Genomic DNA, 20365 nt, shown 5'->3' on the forward strand with positions numbered 1-20365 from the left:
GGTGAGCACGCTATCCGGAAACCATTTAGACCATCGAGGCCTATTTTCATATAGGGATAATGCAAGCGATATAATATAATTAATAAGATGCGCATCGGCCGGACATGGTTGTGTGATTGCCATTCCCCTTTATGTGTTCACTTTTATACGCCATCTTCTAATGCAGTAAAAATATGTCAATAAAATCAAATTGGAATTTTTCTTTATCTTTTAACTGTGGTTCCCAAATTTTCACCACTAATGCTTAATCCTTAATTCTACGTCCCAAATTCTTAGTTCTTAATCCTTGATCCTTAATAAACAATCTTTAATCTGCAATGCAAAAATTGAGCTTCTGCAATGTATACAGTATTTACGATGCTGAAATAAATACATTAGTAATAACATTAACATTAGTTGTATGGTCATCACCATACTCGTAAATCATTATGGTGTATCCATCTCCACAATGAAAACATACTTGTTTTACCCTTTCCTTTTTCATCTACCTAGGACATGACAAAGCGGGTGTTTCTAGAAAGCAGGGGATACTTACAATACCAGGGCATCTGGTTCATGCACCCAGTTTTTAGTGGAGCCTAGGTTGTTCATTTTCTACAGTATCTTTGTACATATTATTTTGGTTATTTCATGTAATTTGTTATGCGTCTTTAGGTTTAATCCTTTGAAAATATTCTATTGGTTTCAATTCAAATTTAGGTTGCATCGAATATTTTATCTCTCATATTAACAAAAGCGCAAGAGGCAACTGGTCCTCAGAATCCTTATTCTTCAGTTCACTATTTTTCATCATTTTTTAATGCTTAATCCTTATTTACTATCCTTAAATCTTAATTATCTACTCCTGATTTTGCATGATTTAGTTTGCAAATTTCATGATAATACTTTTATGAACAACTGGGCGGATGTTTCTAGAAAAGCAGATGACGCTTACTTTACCGGTGCACCTAGTCCATGTTCCCAATATTTAGTGGAGTCTGAGTTGCTCATATATTTTTGTTGCGTTGTATGTATTATTTAGGTTATTTAATTTATTTGTTCTGTTTTGCATGTCTGGTCTTCGTCCCCGGATAACATTCTTTTGATCTCCGCTAGAATCTTGGTAACCTTGATTACTTTTTACACCAGGAGGAATATGTGTTTTATATATATATTGCTCACAACAGTATGTTTATTCAACCAAGGTTAGTTGATACGACATACGTGATGACTTTTCAATCTGAATTGTCAACTTTCCTTTCATCTGTGACAACATCTCTTCAGCACCTGCGTATTGAGTTTTCATATTACAACTCATTCGTTATGCCAGAGTTTGCCGTAACTACAGATACTTTTTGAATCGCGCTAGACTGGTTACAATTAGACTTCTGGAACAGGGTTTTGTTGCTACCAGATTGAAATCAACACTACAGAAGGTTTATGCCCGTGGATCGCTACGGTGTATCCATCTGACCATGAAAATGGATTTGTTCAACGTGTCATGGTTTTTCCTTTCTTCTTTCGTCGACCCCGGATTCGACTTTTTATGCGCAACTCGGCATGTGATTCTAGAAAAGCAGAGGATGCTTACCCTTCAGGTGCACCTAGTCCATGCTCCTAGTTTTTAGTGGAGTCCGATTTGCTCATTTACTTTTGTTAGTTTGTATATACTATTTTATGTTCCTTGTTGTGTTTGTCTGTTTTGCGTGTCTGGTCGTTGTCACTGGATGATATTCTGTTGATTTCCGCTAGAATCTTGTTTCCTTGATTACTATTTAGCAGGATGATTGTGGATTTAAAATTAGATTCAACATAATTAATGTTTAAAATTTAGTAATAAAAGATTAAGATTACTAGAAATAAATTTCTGTTTTAATATTGGTTCTCGTATAGTTACGTACGGAATAAACAAAATTATATATCCAACAGAGAACCAGTGCATGAGTATTGAAGTGAATATCATAAATCGGTGAGCAATTAAAAAAGGTCATGTATTAATCTATAATCAAGGACCGGAAGCCTTCGGAGGAGAAAAGTATGATTATATGTACCTAGGAATTTTGGACACTACAAAATATTAACTGCATACGAAACATAACAAAACTAATCAAACTAGAATGTAAGTAATATTACACAACTGTATCTAAAAATAGTAACTCGACATCTTACATAGTGAATTCTGCGTCAGATTATTACCATCCGGAAGTACAGGCAGAAATGAATACGGCTTTAAGCCTAACCTAAAGGATGTAAATACTGAAATCGTGAGAGCAAGAGATGCGTTCTTGTTTTTAAAGAACTTCTTGCATTTATGCACTTATGTTTCAATCAGTTAATGATTTGACGTCTTAAGTTCTTTACTTCACTTTTACATGATATAGTTGTTTACATAAATATCTACGCATAGGAAAGTCGTATGTATTATATTATCATTATTTCTGCAGGTATATTTTGTTAATGTATCTGAAACAACACCTTTAAAACATAAAACAATTAGCACCCAAATAAAAATAAAACATGTACGACGTTTTTTCTTTCTTTTTTTATTGCCAGGTCATTTACGATCTCCGCAGTTTCCGATAATGTGAATATGAGTTCGCCATTCTTTATAGTGATTATGGTTTTAATTTTACATTATTTAAAGCTGTATTAGCTGCCAAATTTGTTCAGTTCTGATTCTACTGAATTTTACTGATTCAATGAAATAAGTTCGTAGTAAATGCAATTGAAGCAATTTATGTCGACAATACATACAGAATAATGTGAAAACAACGTTATTTTAATCAAAGAAGATTGATAGCTCTAATCTAATTATTTTTCTCCATTACTTCCGAAGATTCCCGACAGGGCATTCACCAGGGTTAAAAATGCTTTAACCTTGTTAAAAAAATAACAATAACGGGTACACAGGTAAGCACGTGTCTTGTTTACATTTAATTCCATCTATTTCTTGATTAGTTTTCAAATAAATAATGACAATTATTGACCATATTTTTGCCACATTATATCACAATACATAAATTTCAAACGGATCCTTGAGTTATATTCGAACGTTTTTTTTTCTTTTATGGCCTGGGCACGTCGGTCTTCCTTGCCGTTGATTAAACGCTTTCGTTTTGCAATCAGGTTTGTTTTTAAAGAAGTGACCTTTACAGCACATGCGCGTATTAAGGTCACCAGAAGTCACATGCATACGAATTTATCTATGCAAGACAATAAATATATAGACACCTATTTCATGTATATAATGCATTTTATTTGTGGATATCAAATGAAATTACACAGGAAAAGTACAATTTAGTAGAAATAATTCAAAGTTAAAGCATTTATCAACTGATACGAAATTCTCGTAAATGACAGTTAATGCAGCTTTAAAATACCAACAAATATTATGTCTATACAATTGGTATATTGTATCGGGTCTGAGTATGCTAGCAGCCTGATTTGTAATGTTTTTAACCTATTTATGCGTTCTGGCTTGTATGAAATAAAGTAGGAAAATAAGATAAGATATTGAAAAAATGGCAGAGAAAACAGATTCAACAGGTTAGCTAATTTTCTTTTGTTTTGTTGATTATAGCTATGGTCTATCTAGAGACTGTCACCATGACTACCATACCCTGTGCACAAACAACGAATTCAGAGATACATGATCCTCATCCACAAAATAATATAATGTCACCACCGAGTTCCTTTCAATTTATCATTCAACCATCTCAAAGTCAACTCCAAAGTGCCAACTCTCAACAAATACAAGTTTCGCCTGTTGTAATACAAGGAGTACACCAAGCCATGGATGTATCTCCTGTATCGACTACTCAAGAAGTCTGCCCGCAAACTATCACTACAAACGAAGTAAACATATTTCCAGTCAGAACCTTGAAAAAACTTGGAGGCATTCAAATAGGTCTTGGTGTTGTTTTGTGTTTTCTTAGCTGTATAGGTACAATTATTAATCGTGTTGAATGGAAACATGGATACGTGAACTGCGATTGGAAAGGTGGAAACTTTCAACAATGTTCTAAAAGCCGTAATGGAATATTTCAATTCGTACTTGGACTTGATTTGTCATGTGTGTTTTTGTCAGGATTTGTAAGTTCACCTTTATTTCTACATATACCTGATATATTTCATTGATACATTTCCTGAAAAAAATATATATGAAACAAAATAACATAATATCATCGATTTTTCAATCTTTTTATACTCGTATTTAACGCATGCACCGACTACCCCGGATTCTGGATGACACGATTTGAAAATTGATGCGTATTGACTTCCAATAAGTAATTATTAAGATATAAATATTCATCGTTATCATACACGTCACTTGCAAGGAATGGGATTAAATATATGGTGTCCGTCAGGCTGACCGTTCTTCCTTTTGGTAACGAGGGTATCCATCGTTTCACCTCCTACATCACTGAGTGGATTTTTATAAACTGTCACAGAATCATTATGAGATATCCCCTTTGCGCACATCATTTTGTGTTTTTTATCCTAATCAATTTGGGAATTAAATTTGCAAAACATGATGCTGAAGTTTGGTTGTACTAAAAAATGTTATTTTACATCCTAGTTCTTATGGTAATGTAATAGATAAACCTCGAAAGTTTAGGTTACAGACCACCAATTCAACCAATGAGCATTTGGAACGTACGCAAAAATAGTCCTACGCAGAAATTACCCCTGTTCCTCATAGTGTTGTGAAAAAAGTTCTCACCTTATTTAAAAATTTTAAACAGTTTCTGAAAGGACAAACATTTCTGTACATTTTATAGGTGCATTTTGCTTCTTGTGATGTGAAGCCTAATCTCCATAATGATTTTTAAATATACCCCTATCTTGTGAAAACACTGGGATTTCCCATGCTATTTATAGACCCTTCACTTCCGGTGACCAGTACTGCACTGCAAGTCTGCTAACCCCACATGCCATTCTGAGGATTGTGAGCTGACATATGTAGAATCATGCTGATATATAGTCATCTGCAGGTTAAAGTTAAGGTAAAGTCCAGAGAAGCCATTGAATATTGTGAAATTAGCATAGAAGCCTATGGAAAGTGGAATTAGTGGTTTTTAGCCTTAAAACAAAATCATTTATGCTGGAAATTATATTTGAATAAACTTATCCACAAGGGTTATGATCATCGTATCAGTGTTAAATCTCTGAATTATGTTTTTATTGATTCTAATATAGACTACCTTGTAAATTAATTAGATATCGATCAAATTTATAACATTTTACCCTACTTCCTGCCAATATTTTTTTCTTGGCAATTGCACGAAAACCTTGCTTTTTTATACTATATCCTGATGGATGTGTTTTTATTGATAAATTTGTTTAAGTACACCAGGTGTGCTTATCAGTTCACTTTATGTGCCTGTCCCATGCCAGAGACCAGTATATTAGTAGTTGTCGTTGTTTTTCTGTTCATTGTTATTCGTTTTACGGTTTTTTGTGTAGATTAAGTCCATTTTCGTCTTTTATGAATATGTTCTCATCATTTATTATGAGGTCTTTTACAACCTGCTTTATGGTATGGGTTTTGCCCATCATTGAAGACCATGGGTTGACCTGTAGAAGTTGAATTGGATCGTTGTCTTGCATTTGGTGACTATCTCAATGGCAACCCATACCATTTCTCATATTTTATTAACCACCTCTTTTACGTTAGTCTTTCTACATCATTGAATTTGAATTTAATGAAATTTTGAAGTTTTAATTGCATATTCCAACTGAAGAATTCTTATTTTAAAATCATTGGAGAGGTCAAAAGTTGCATGCTTCCGAAGGGTGGAGTATAAATTCATAAAGCAATGCAGTTTTTAATCATATAGCTTGTTTTGTTGTAATCACATCTCTAAGAAGCTTAACCTTTATATAACTTTATTTCAGTTTATCATTACTGGTTTACTTCCTATGTGTATGTCGCAGAAGAAAAAGAACTGTTGGAGATGTATGGTAAGATTTAAAAAATTCTGTGAGATTGCAATGTTGAGTAACTGCTTCGGAAATAAATGTTTTGTATTTGATCGGTATATATCTATCGTGAATATGATTATCGCAAACGGGTTACTGATTAAAGGATAAAAGGGTTATTAGACACATTCAAACTGAGTAGAGAAAAAACTTAAACTCGCTTCAAAAATGTTTGTCATTAGTTCGTTGCACACTACCTAGTGAGATTTAAAAAAAATTGTTATCTCCAAAGTAATCATTTACAAGCCAAGTAAGAACCTTCAGTTGTTTAGTTGTAACAGTTCAAAATTAGTACTCTGGTTTTTATTATTTTTCGCATTTCATTTCGAATTACAGAATGTTCCCATCTTATTAAATCCTTTGTTTTTCACTGAGTTACTCAACCTTTATTAAATAAATGACGTGCCAGTACCAGTGGTATCAATTAATCCAATTTATTGTAGAATGTACCAACTAAACGGAATATCGCTATACGGGCATATTCAAAAGCAAAAGTCATATTTTTTCCAGTTACTTATAATTAGAAATAAAATTCTGTCAAAGAGCAATCAAGGGAACCAAGATTCTAGTGGAAATAAAAAGAATGTAATCCAGGAACAAAGACCAGACACAGAAAAACACAACAAAGAAAATAGAGTAACAAAAATTACTCATACAAGTAACAAAAGCAAATGAGCAACTCGGTGAGTTGCTCATAAAAGTCAAGTCGGGGTTAGATGTAAGAGGAAAGGAAAACTATGACACGTTGAACAAATAGGTTTTCATGGTGCAGATGGATACACCGTAACGATTCGATTCACGAGTTCACGATGACGGCCATAAAACTTCTATAGTGATGAATTGTAAGAAGTTTAGTGCGATACAGAGTCTGCGTAGTTACGGCAAGCTGCGGTAGAACGCATGAATTTTGATATGAAAACTCCATACGCGGGTGCTGAATGGATATTGCTACAGATGAAAGGAAAGTTGACAATATGGAATAAAAAGTCATCAGGTTTAATCAATAGTTTTCCTTTACCATCGGTCTCTAAGTGTAGGTCAAGATATGAGGCTGATTTCACGATGTCTGTAGTATCTTTTATATGAAGTTATTTGGGGTAGATGCGATGTATCGAATTGCCGAATCTAGGATTGCTTAACGATAATGCGTCATCTATATCGCGAAAACTGTGATTAAAGGATCTTGCTAAACGATTTCTTTAGGATTTCTTTCGGATCAGATCAGCTATAAAGTTAGCCTCATAAGAGTGAAGAAAAAGGTCAGCTAGTAGAGGAACACAATTTGTTCTCTTAGGAATGCCGACCGTTTGTTGAAAAAAAGGAAATAATTGGTTGGAAACTTTCGTTTGAAATCAGTAGGGAATTTCAGTTTAGTCAGAGAGAAATAATAATACAGACAATATATCTTGTGAATATTTCTGCATTAAAACTCATTTATTGTTTAAAACAAGTTCGATGACTTATGGCACATAGCCTTTTTAATTAACCTTTCATAGCTGGTGCATCATAGAACCTTTCTAACATGGTGGAAATATATAATTCAGAAATATTGGCTATAAAATATCTCAGACCAAATTATTCAAATGTTAGAAGTTATATTTTTATTTCATGAAAATCAAGTACAATGACAAAAGGACAAAGTTGCCGATAAAAAAAATCCACAGCTATCATGATAGACAGCGACGCTGATGTAGGCAATAAGCAAATAATTCAAATGCAACAAAAACACAAAGAATCATTAGAATAGACCATATATATTTCTCACCACTGGTGTAAAATATGTAAGATTAATCAAGGGAACCAAGGTTATAGCGGTAATCAATAGACTGCAATCCAGGGACAAAGACCAGACATGGAAAACAGACATGCACAACAAAGAACATAAAGTAACTAAAATTATACATACAAAGTAACAATAGCAAATGAGCAACTCGGACTCCACTTAAAACTATGAGCATGAACCAGGTGCACCGGTAGGGTAAGCGTCCTCTACTTTTCTAGAAACACCCGCCGAGTTGCTCATAAAAAGTCAAGTCCGGGGTAGACGAAGGAGGAAAGCAAAACTATGACACGTTGTAATAAATAGATTAACTCATATTATCTTGAATAGTGCCTTTGTTATTAGTCATTAATTCATATTGTTCCCCGACTTAACGCCATCGGATTCGATGTCAAGATCTATGGATGATTATTTTATTGACCTTTTAACGAGATCGTAGTAAAAATCCTTATTAAACTAATCCTGACAGAGGGTGGACTAGGTTAAATAGAATAGAAAGAAATAAGTGGAAGGGGTGATCGTCGAACATACCAAAGCAGACATCGTCGGAGAAAGATGTGTGATAATTTGGTCTACCAAAATAAAAGCACCAGTGCTGTTACAGAAATAGATTGTTACCTTGCTTTTCCCATTTATTTTATTTTTTTCAACCAATGCTTTGCCATTTTAGTGAAGCCACTAACCCACCATACCTCTGATTAAATCCATCCTGCTTTGTGTCGTTTTAGAAAACATCATTCATGGTCTGTAGCATTGTTGGAGCATCTGTTTTTGGACCGGCCTTATTCAGTCTAGGTGTGACGGAATCCATTGTAGTAAGTTGTGATAATACAAAGTTCCCTAGCATTAATTAATCATATTTTGTGAACATTTTAATTTTTAGAAATGAACATATTTTATGATATGAACAAAGAAATTCTAGCCAATGAATTACATTATTTCTTATTCGCGTTTGGTTGTGATGGATACGTTTGATGTGAGAACCCCAACCTTAAGCTTCAGGTGGTCTCTTAAAATAATGTACTCGTAAATCAAACATACTTTTATAGTAAATTCTAAGCGTATACGCAAACTCGGAACAAAAATAAAATCTAAAATAAACACACAAAAAAAAAATTAAAACAAAAACAAAAAAAAACAAAGCACCAAAAAAAAATTTTTAAAAAACTATAAAAAAAACGGGTAAACACACACACACACACACACACACAACATGTATGTTTCTTCATCGTGTTACATAAATTATACTTTTCAGATTAGTGGTTATTTTGGTCCAAAGGGGTTGGTACTTTCAATTATCAAAACCTTCTTGTCTTTTATGGCGGTTGTGGTTGCAATAGTGTCGGCATCCTATTGTTGTTGTTGCACTAAATGGAATATCAATACTTCAAAACAACAGGTATTTAATCATAAAAAGCAGACGATACATAAACATATTACACTGAAACTTATCTAAACCATACCCTGAATAAATCAGACAAATTTAACAGTATCTTTATCTCAGTTTTTTTGGCCCCGTGCAGGTCCGGGTGTTTAAAGAATAGGCCTGTAGCAGCACTAAGCTTGTCGTATAAGGCGACTAAATAGTGCCCAGAAACCTAGCCGGGGGCTAGGCGCTCTGTCCACAGTTTGTTTGTTGGGGTTTAACGTCCGGGCAGCAATATTTCAGCTATATTCAGACAATGAACATGAAATGGATGATAAAATGAACATGAAATGATGAAAAAAAGGATGGGTCACAAGGACAACAGGGTCGACAAATTTTGATTTTGCCACTAGAAAAAGGGGGGATGGGTAAGGTCGGGCAATTTAGCCTCCTGCGGCGGAGCGCAAAGGTTCCTACTCCTATCGAATACCACAGCAGGGTTCTTTAACGTGCGAGGAACGTGGCATCTTTCCCAACACAGTGCACCACTGTGGTTTGCGGTCAGGTTTTCCGTATTATAGCCTGACAACCCCAGCATGTAACATGCCAGGGGTACCCATTCCACCACCTGGGGCACACATCCCAGTTGCTCTGTGGGCAGTTTTTGTTTGTTTGTTGGGGTTTAACGTCCGAGCAGCAATATTTCAGCTATATTCAGACGATAACCTCTGTGGGCAGAGCGCCTAACCCCCGGTTTCTGAGCACTATTTAGTCGCCTTTTACGACAAGCTTAGCGCTGCTGCAGGCCTATTCTTTTAACACCCGGACCTGCACGGGGCCTGACTGATACGCATAATATTACTAAGTTTCATGAAATTTGTTCAATGAATAGAAAACTTATGGCCATGTGAAAAAGGTGAAATCATCGAGGCAGTGGTTAGGTAATCTAAAGTGTTGACTCACTGGGAGTAAAGGCTTTTTTGTTAGGTCGCTCCTGTGTCCGTTCAAGCGCTTGTGAAAAGGCTGTTTAGATTCACCAACATATTGAAGGCTACAAATGGAACAGTGGAGCAAATATATTACATTAGCACTCTTGCAGTGCACGTTGCAAAATATTTTGTAGCGTTTCCCCGTGACTTTGCTGGTGAATGATGACGAGTGGTGCATTTGGTTGCAACATTTACACTTTTTGTCACCACAGGAGCGACTCTCGCCTGGAGTCAAGTTGGGCTTAGATATTTCAGCCCTCACAAGTAGACTACGCAAACTGTCTGGCTGTCTGAAAGCAATCATAGGTGGTTCGGGAAAGACTTTGGATAATGTTGAGTTTCTCTTGACAGAAGCCCAGTGCTCACGAATGGTGTTGTGGCTGTTTTTAAGGCAGGGGTGGTATGTTAGAACACAAGGGGTTCTTTTACATTTTTTCTTTGCCTTGTATTGTAGCAGACTACTTCTTGAGATATTGTGAATTTTTTGGAACCCTTCTTTGATGGTCTTGTATCTATATCTCCTTCATCTTAAATTGTTCTTCAGTTGACCTAGACGTTTCTTTAAGGATTCGTCATTTGAACAAATGCGTCTTAGCCTAAGCGCTTGACTGAATGGTATACTCTTAGTCAGGTGAGATGGATGACAGCTCTTAGGCATAAGATATTGATGTGTGTCAGTTGGTTTTTAGTATAGGTCCGTGGAGAGCTCCCCCCCCCCCAATAAGGTGCTGGAGGTATCGAGGAACGATTGTTATTTCAGCTATATTCAGACAATGAACATGAAATGGATGATAAAATGAACATGAAATGAAAAAAAGGATGGGTCACAAGGATAATAGGGTCGACAAATTTCGATTGCCGCTGGAAAAATGGGGGTGGGTAAGGTCGGGCAATTTAGCCTCCTGTGGCGGAGCGCAAAGGTTTCTACTCCTGCCGAATACCACAGCTGGGTTCTTTAACGTGCGAGGAACGTGGCATCTTTCTTTTAATACCCGGACCTGCACGGGACGAGATGCTAGTAGCAGATGTTTCGTGAGTGAACTTAATTGAAAGATGTTGATTGTTGGCACGAGCGATAAAATTGTTTAGTTCTTCTTCGTCATGTGTCCACTTCATATCCACGCAATCGCCCCGTGCAGGTCCGGGTGTTAAAAGAATAGGCCTGCAGCAGCACTAAGCTTGTCGAATAAGGCGACTAAATAGTGCTCGGAACCCTAGCCGGGGGCTAGGCGCTCTGCCCACAGAGCAACTGGGATGTGTGCCCCAGGTGGTTGAATGGGGTACCCCTGGCGTGTTACATGCTGGGGTTGTCAGGCTATAATATGGAAAACCTGACCGCAAACCATAGTGGTGCACCGTTTTGGGAAAGATGCCACGTTCCTCGCACGTTAGAAAACCCTGCTGTGGTATTCGATAGGAGTAGGAACCTTTACGCTCCGCCACAGGAGGCTAAATTGCCCGACCTTACCCATCCCCCCTTTTTCCAGTGGCAATCTAAATTTGTCGACCCTATTATCCTTGTGACCCATCCTTTCTTTTTTTCATTTCATGTTCATTTTATCATCCATTTCATGTTCATTGTCTGAATATAGCTGAAATATTGCTGCTCGGACGTTAAACCCCAACAAACAAACAAACAAACACATCCACGCAATCAAAATTTGTCGACCCTATTATCCTTGTGACCCATCCTTTTTTTCATTTCATGTTCATTGTCTGAATATAGCTGAAATATTGCTGCTCGGACGTTAAACCCCAACAAACAAACAATTGTTCCTCGATACCTCCAGCACCTTATCGGGGGAGAGCTCTCCACGGACCTATACTCAAAACCAACTGACACACATCAATATCTTATGCCTAAGAGCTGTCATCCATCTCACCTCACTAAGAGTATACCATTCAGTCAAGCTCTTAGGCTAAGACGCTTTTGTTCAAATGACTAATCCTTAAAGAAACGTCTAGGTCAACTGAAGAACAATTTAAGAAGAAGGGGATTTAGATACAAGACCATCAAAGAAGGGTTCTAAAAATTCACAATATCCCAAGAAGTAGTCTGTTACAATACAAGGCAAAGAAAAAATGTAAAAGAACCTCTGCCCCGTGCAGGTCCGGGTGTTAAAAGAATAGGCCTGCAGCAGCGCTAAGCTTGTCGTAAAAGGCGACTAAATAGTGCTCAGAAACCTAGCCGGGGGCTAGGCGCTCTGCCCACAGAGCAACTGGGATGTGTGCCCCAGGTGGTGGAATGGGGTACCCCTGGCGTGTTACATGCTGGGGTTGTCAGGCTATAATACGGAAAACCTGACCGCAAACCATAGTGGTGCACCGTGTTGGGAAAAATGCCACGTTCCTCGCACGTTAAAGAACCCTGCTGTGGTATTCGATAGGAGTAGGAACCTTTGCGCTCCGCCACAGGAGGCTAAATTGCCCGACCTTACCCATCCCCCTTTTTCCAGTGGCAATCAAAATTTGTCGACCCTATTATCCTTGTGACCCATCCTCTTTTTTCATTTCATGTTCATTTTATCATCCATTTCATGTTCATTGTCTGAATATAGCTGAAATATTGCTGCTCGGACGTTAAACCCCAACAAACAAACAAACAAACAAACAAACCCTTGTATTCTAACAGCCACAACACCATTCGTGAGCACTGGGCCTCTGTCGAGAGAAACTCAACATTATCCAAAGTCTTTCCCGAACCACCTATGATTGCTTTCAGACAGCCAGACAGTTTGCGTAGTCTCCTTGTGAGGGCTGAAATATCTAAGCCAAACTTGACTCCAGGCGAGAGTCGCTCCTGTGGTGACAAAAGGTGTAAATGTTGCAACCAAATGCACCACTCGTCATCATTCACCAGCAAAGTCACGGGGAAACGCTACAAAATATTTTGCAACGTGCACTGCAAGAGTGCTAATGTAATATATTTGCTCCACTGTCCCATTTGTGGCCTTCAATATGTTGGTGAATCTAAACAGCCTTTTCACAAGCGCTTGAACGGACACAGGAGCGACCTAACAAAAAAGCATTTACTCCCAGTGAGTCAACACTTTAGATTACCAAACCACTGCCTCGATGATTTCAACAAAATGAAAATCTTCACCGTGGAACAAAACACGATCTGGAGCGATCTACAGAGAGTGAAGCGGGAGGCATTTTGGATAAAAGAACTCCGTGTTTTACACCCACACGGATTTAACAAAAAACATTTTCTTCCTATTTTGTATAGTTTCTTATAACAGTATTTGTAAATATATTTATTTTTATAGTTCAGTATTCAAGATCAACACACAAAGTGTGTCTATTGCACAATGTTCAAGATCTTTGTTACTGTCGGTAAAAATTTTTTTATACGTCTCAGGTATTCACCTGATTAGGTAGTGAGTTGTGTTCACAGACCATTTACTTTCATTCATACACGCTCTGTTTATTTAAGGCACTGTTGAAGGTCATTTGTTGACTGAAAAAATTTGCCCATTATATACTTTATTATAGTGTGTTAACATCTTAATCGGTATCGTTGTACAATCCTTTAGACTTTTATATATATAGTCGTCACATTCTGAGACGTTGTATAATATTGATTCGTCGTGACATGCATCACTAATAAGGTGATACAGTATAAAGAGCCTAATTAATTAAAGCAAAAAAGGTGAATCGATATGTTGTCTGTTGCCATGGCAACGAAAAATTGAAAATTTCATGAATCTCAAAATTCACCTTTTTCACATGGCCATAAGTTTTCTATTCATTGAACAAATTTCATGAAACTTAGTAATATTATGCGTATCAGTCAGGCCCCGTGCAGGTCCGGGTGTTAAAAGAATAGGCCTGCAGCAGCGCTAAGCTTGTCGTAAAAGGCGACTAAATAGTGCTCAGAAACCTAGCCGGGGGCTAGGCGCTCTACCCACAGAGCAACTGGGATGTGTGCCCAGGCGGTGGAATGGGGTACCCCTGGCGTGTTACATGCTGAGGTTGTCAGGCTATAATACGGAAAACCTGACCGCAAACCACAGTGGTGCACCGTCTTGGGAAAGATGCCACGTTCCTGGCACGTTAAAGAACCCTGCTGTGGTATTCGATAGGAGTAGGAACCTTTGCGCTCCGCCACAGGAGGCTAAATTGCCCGACCTTGCCCATCCCCCCTCTTTCCAGTGGCAGTCAAAGTTTGTCGACCCTGTTGTCCTTGTGTCCCATCCTTTTTTTCATTTCATGTTCATTTTATCATCCATTTCATGTTCATTGTCTGAATATAGCTGAAATATTGCTGCTCGGACGTTAAACCCCAACAAACAAAACATCTCAGTTATTTTGATAATGTATTTTGAACTGAGGTAAACCAAACACCTGTCTATACAAAATTAATTTCAAAATCAAAAAAGTGTTCGGTTTAGACACGTTTCACTATATATATTTGTCAAAGCAAATACTATTAAGATACAATGCAGTTCATATGATATGGATGACACATGGTGAATTTTATCCCATGAAATGCTTTGTTCTAAAATAGCCCAAAGATTTAATGTTTATATCGTATGTATGTCAAACAGTCAAAAGATGTAATGTTTATATCGTATGTATGACAAACAGTCCAAAGATGTAATGTTTATATTATATGTATGTCAAATAGTTTAAAGATTTTTTTATCGACAATGGCACACTCAGAAAATGATTTTTAAAGGCAGCAGCCAAATTTAATAAAAAATTCTTGATGTTCTTAAAAACTAATTTTCTCATGTGCCACCCACTGCATAGGTTTTAAAAATCCAAGAGTCCTTTATCAAAATAAGATATATCGATTATTAAAACTAAGAAAAGACATAATAATAGTATTATTAAAAAACAAACGACAACAAAAAAAACAAGATTTTATTCTGATGACGTAATAAGATATAGGTTTACTGTGTTTTTTCCCTACCTGATTTTTCACGAACGTTTTGCGCAAAATAAGTTTCTTTTCTACAGATTCTTATAAAAAAAAAGTCGGTGAAAAAAAAGAGACGTTAAAATGCCAAATTTGTTAGCCGGACTTTGCTCATACACACAAGTCTGAAATTGCCCAGTAAACGACACTATATAGTTCATGTAACTGATACCGGAATGCCGGAAAGTTTAGGATGCCGATCGTAGTATAATATATATCATATTAAGCAGTGCAATAGAAGTATTAAAGTTTGCGGATATTGAAGCAATGAAGAAAATGTTTTATGTTTGATATATCAGCTTTAATCATTTTATTACCCATCATTTTTTTTATTTTAATAATTTTAATTTTGACACGTTTTATATTCAGAAATATGACTCAATTTACAGGACACTATTTACCTTGTTATTCAAAATCCGGAATCCATCATGGTTCCCCAGCAACAGAATCAAAGCATGAATACGCAACCAGTTGTCATGACAACCGAAGAACATCACTATGTTGTTGATCAACATCAACTACAAACCCCAACGTGCAGAAACGTGCAAGACGTCACTGGGAATCCACCACGATATAGCGATTGCATATAAGTGTATTCCATCTGGATATGTTTAAGATGTCTTTTTACTGTTTACCAACATCTGCATAAATCTAAAATAATGTTTCTTGTTTCACATTTGCTATCTTACCTTGGTGCAGTTTGACAAACCAAAATGAGTGCAATTAATTATTGACAATATTTTATTATGTAGTGTAATTTTTTTATTTGCTATGTATCAATGTCTGTTACATTTAATAAAAGTATTAATGCACAAATCCCAATAATAGTTATGAAAAAAAAACGTACACACCCTCCCCCCCCCAAAAAAAAAAAACAACAAAAAACAAAAAAACAAAGTTATAAAAAAATTAAAATAAAATTAAACAGGGAATATGCATATGCATATCTTTTTATATAAATAACAATAATTTAAATCCTTCATAGGATTCAGAAGGCAACACTTGCAATTCCTTAATTCACAGAGCACATACTCATGTACTACAATATATATATATATATTGCGTCATGTGACATGTCAGAAAAAGTCAGATGCTATGACATACTCATGTACTACAATATACATTTTGTGAAATATGACATATCAGAACAAGTCAGATGCTATTAGATGCACTATCAAATTGTTAGATAAATAAATTACCTACAGTTAAATACGGTCAAGAGCTATCAAGAAGTATCAATTTAGAGTACAACTCTTCTAGCATCTTTATTGTCGGCTAAGTTTTTTCTGGTCACTGAAGTCATAATGTGCTCTTGTGAACGGTTGCAGCAAGGACTTTTTATTGTTTTTAGACAACCGTGTGATTAAATAAATTCAAGAAAAAATATACATACCTGGTAGCATCATGGAAAAAGTGTATAAGTATTATTCTGTATAAGTACAAGGCAATGGGTGCATATCATTTTTCTCATTGTGGTCTTTTTTGCATTAAATATATTCAACACATGTAGAAAATAACAGAAAAGCAGTGCAGCTGTGACGTAAACATTTTATAATTGCTGATATAGGGAAAACGTGCATGGAAATTTTCTCGTATTTTTTTCAATTGTTTCACCTATCAATATCTTGAACGGGCAATTTTGACAAACACTTTAGTGGTTATTTCTAGAGGTTAAAGGGAATAAAAACTTGGATAATGCTATACAGTCTCTGCCTTTTTTTCTTCGTGTGTTACACCTTATACAGATTTTCCTGATTCATAGACAGACAAGTACTTTTAATAATATATCTAAGTAATGAAATAATCTTACATGAATATTAACCCGGACCAGGATATAAATTCCTACGAGCAATCAGAATAGTCTTGTTAAATCTATTTAATAGAAAATGAGATCCAAATTAGATACGATTTGGTATAGTCTACGATGAATTGGACAATACGAAAGGGCCATAGGGCACACATAAATTTCAGACAAAATTTAGATATCAATGTTGGCAATTAAAAAAAATAGAAAACAGAAACCTTATAATTCATGTCCATTAGGCGAAGATCCATAGGAATAAGGAATTAAGCATGAGTAATGGGGTAAGGGGTGTAGGTGTAGGGGAAATTTATCCCGTACAAGTGCCGGTTCACGAATCAAAATGAAAAAAAAAACGTTCATCTCCTATAGAAATGATCGATAATTATGAGTAACTGTGCGAGGTCAGTGCAGTCGTACACCGTTCTTTAGTAGTGATATCAGGAATAAATCTGATCTTATGTAGGACCACTAGAATCTTGACGAACAAGGAAAAGTCATGCATCCATGATAAAATAAGGAGCAAAATAAGATACTTTGTTGACGTGTTTTAAAATACCAATCGCTTCAATTACCATTATCATACTTCTTATCTGCTGACTGTCGGGCACGTCTAAAATGTGATAAAATTTCATCAATATTCCGTTCAAGTTCCCAGAGTTATCTTTCTTTTCATAGAAATGTCTTGAAATAGAAAAGTTCAAAATATGGATACAAACCTTTTTGACGTAACAAGTCCCGAATTTACATTCGATTTATTTCGCTTCGTTAGTTTGTTCAAATAAGTTAGTTTGCAGATTGCGTTAATGCCGAGTACAATGCAAAACACACGAGTGATATGTGATTAACTAATTTAAGTAATTCAGTCGATACTAATCTTATTATTTAAAGCTACATTAGCTGTCATTTTCGTAATTTTTTGTTTCTATTGAAGTATGCCTTAATTTGAATTATACTACTAAATTGTACTTTTCCTGTATAATTTCATTTGATATCCACAAATAAAATGCATTCAATACATGAAATAGGTGCCGAAACATATACTGTCTTGCAAGACAAAAAGTCGACTTAGATAAATTCGTATGCTTATAACTTCTGGTGACCTTAATTTAAGAAAGTGCTGTAAAGGCGATTTTTTAAAAAATAAATCTGATTGCAAAGCGAAAATGGTTAATCAACAGCAAGGAAGACAGACGGATTCCAGCCGTAAAAGAAAACTAGAATTGCCATTGCGAGCAATAGCGGATGTCGCCCCGGCAACCATTGAAGTTCCCAATTTTTAATATTTTATTGTTATGCCTATTCAACTCCTTTGACAGACCTATTTTAAAATTCGTAGGTTGTTGAGATAATGCAATGTCCTAGATTGTAACCTAAGGCAGCCATTTTGAAAATGACGACTTTTCGTCAGAATTTTAGCTTGAATTACTGGGTCTGACTGATACGTTTGTTTGTTTGTTTGTTGGGGTTTAACGTCCGAGCAGCAATATTTCAGCTATATTCAGACGATGAACATGAAATGGATGATTAAATGAACATGAAATAAAAAAAAAGGATGGGACACAAGGATAATAGGGTCGACAAATTTTGATTGCCACTGGAAAAAGGGGGGATGGGTAAGGTCGGGCAATTTGCCTCCTGTGGCGGAGCGCAAAGGTTCCTACTCCTATCGAATACCACAGCAGGGTTCTTTTACGTGCGAGGAACGTAGCATCTTTCCCAACACGGTGCACCACTATGGTTTGCGGTCAGGTTTTCCGTATTATAGCCTGACAACCCCAGCATGTAACACGCCAGGGGTACCCCATTCCACCACCTGGGGCACACATCCCAGTTGCTCCTAGCCCCCGGCTAGGTTTCTGAGCACTATTTAGTCGCCTTTTACGACAAGCTTAGCGCTGCTGCAGGCCTATTCTTTTAACACCCGGACCTGCACGGGGCCTGACTGATACGCATAATATTACTAAGTTTCATGAAATTTGTTCAATGAATAGAAAACTTATGGCCATGTGAAAAAGGTGAATTTTGAGATTCATGAAATTTTCAGTTTTTCGTTGCCATGGCAACAGACAACATATCGATTCACTTTTTTTGCTTTAATTAATTAGGCTCTTTATACTGTATCACCTTATTAGTGATGCATGTCACGACGAATCAATATTATACAACGTCTCAGAATGTGACGACTATATATATACAAGTCTAAAGGATTGTACAACGATGCCGATTAAGATGTTAACACACTATAATAAAGTATATAATGGGCAAATTTTTCAGTCAACAAATGACCTTCAACAGTGCCTTAAATAAACAGAGTGTGTATGAGTGAAAGTAAATGGTCTGTGAACACAACTCACTACCTGATCAGGTGAATACCTGAGACGTATAAAATAATTTTTACCGACAGTAACAAAGATCTTGAACATTGTGCAATAGACACACTTTGTGTGTTGATCTTCAATACTGAACTATAAAAATAAAAAATATTTACAAATACTGTTATAAGAAACTATACAAAATAGGAAGAAAATGTTTTTTGTTAAATCCGTGTGGGTGTAAAACACGGAGTTCTTTTATCCAAAATGCCTCCCGCTTCACTCTCTGTAGATCGCTCCAGATCGTGTTTTGTTCCACGATGAAGATTTTCATTTTGTTGAAATCATCGAGGCAGTGGTTAGGTAATCTAAAGTGTTGACTCACTGGGAGTAAATGCTTTTTTGTTAGGTCGCTCCTATGTTCGTTCAAGCGCTTGTGAAAAGGCTGTTTAGATTCACCAACATATTGAAGGCCACAAATGGGACAGTGGAGCAAATATATTACATTAGCACTCTTGCAGTGCACGTTGCAAAATATTTTGTAGCGTTTCCCCGTGACTTTGCTGGTGAATGATGACGAGTGGTGCATTTGGTTGCAACATTTACACCTTTTGTCACCACAGGAGCGACTCTCGCCTGGAGTCAAGTTGGGCTTAGATATTTCAGTCCTCACAAGTAGACTACGCAAACTGTCTGGCTGTCTGAAAGCAATCATAGGTGGTTCGGGAAAGACTTTGGATAATGTTGAGTTTCTCTCGACAGAGGCCCAGTGCTCACGAATGGTGTTGTGGCTGTTAGAATACAAGGGGTTCTTTTACATTTTTTCTTTGCCTTGTATTTTAGCAGACTACTTCTTGAGATATTGTGAATTTTTAGAACTCTTCTTTGATGGTCTTGTATCTAAATCCCCTTCTTCTTAAATTGTTCTTCAGTTGACCTAGACGTTTCTTTAAGGATTCGTCATTTGAACAAAAGCGTCTTAGCCTAAGAGCTTGACTGAATGGTATACTCTTAGTCAGGTGAGATGGATGACAGCTCTTAGGCATAGCTCTCCCCCCGATAAGGTGCTGGAGGTATCGAGGAACAATTGTTTGTTTGTTGGGGTTTAACGTCCGAGCAGCAATATTTCAGCTATATTCAGACAATGAACATGAAATAAAAAAAAAGGATGGGACACAAGGATAATAGGGTCGACAAATTTTGATTGCCACTGGAAAAAGGGGGGATGG

At 36.5% G+C, this 20365-nt stretch overlaps 1 protein-coding gene across 7 annotated transcripts; it reads left to right on the forward strand.

The window, feature by feature from the left end:
• The first annotated feature begins 1951 nt into the window (after positions 1-1951).
• On the forward strand, positions 1952-16721 carry LOC148616911 (uncharacterized). Of its 7 annotated transcripts, none has more exons than XM_088584075.1 (7): positions 2141-2423; positions 2816-2889; positions 3560-4071; positions 5878-5943; positions 8470-8556; positions 8997-9140; positions 15410-16721. In XM_088584075.1, exons 3-7 carry the CDS (start codon positions 3562-3564, stop codon positions 15608-15610), a joined length of 1008 nt encoding a protein of 335 aa, XP_088440201.1. In that variant the 5' UTR covers positions 2141-2423; positions 2816-2889; positions 3560-3561; the 3' UTR covers positions 15611-16721. The 7 variants fall into 7 exon arrangements, with proteins under 7 accessions (XP_088440204.1, XP_088440202.1, XP_088440203.1 ...); XM_088584074.1 differs by having other exon boundaries at positions 2141-2393; XM_088584078.1 differs by lacking the exons at positions 2141-2423; positions 2816-2889 and adding an exon at positions 1952-2098.
• The last annotated feature ends 3644 nt before the right edge of the window (positions 16722-20365 follow it).

The sequence above is a fragment of the Perna viridis genome, chromosome 5 (genome assembly GCF_037379345.1).
Source record: "Perna viridis isolate PV_CMFRI_1.1 ecotype Kerala chromosome 5, ASM3737934v1, whole genome shotgun sequence".
NCBI lineage: Eukaryota > Metazoa > Mollusca > Bivalvia > Mytilida > Mytilidae > Perna > Perna viridis.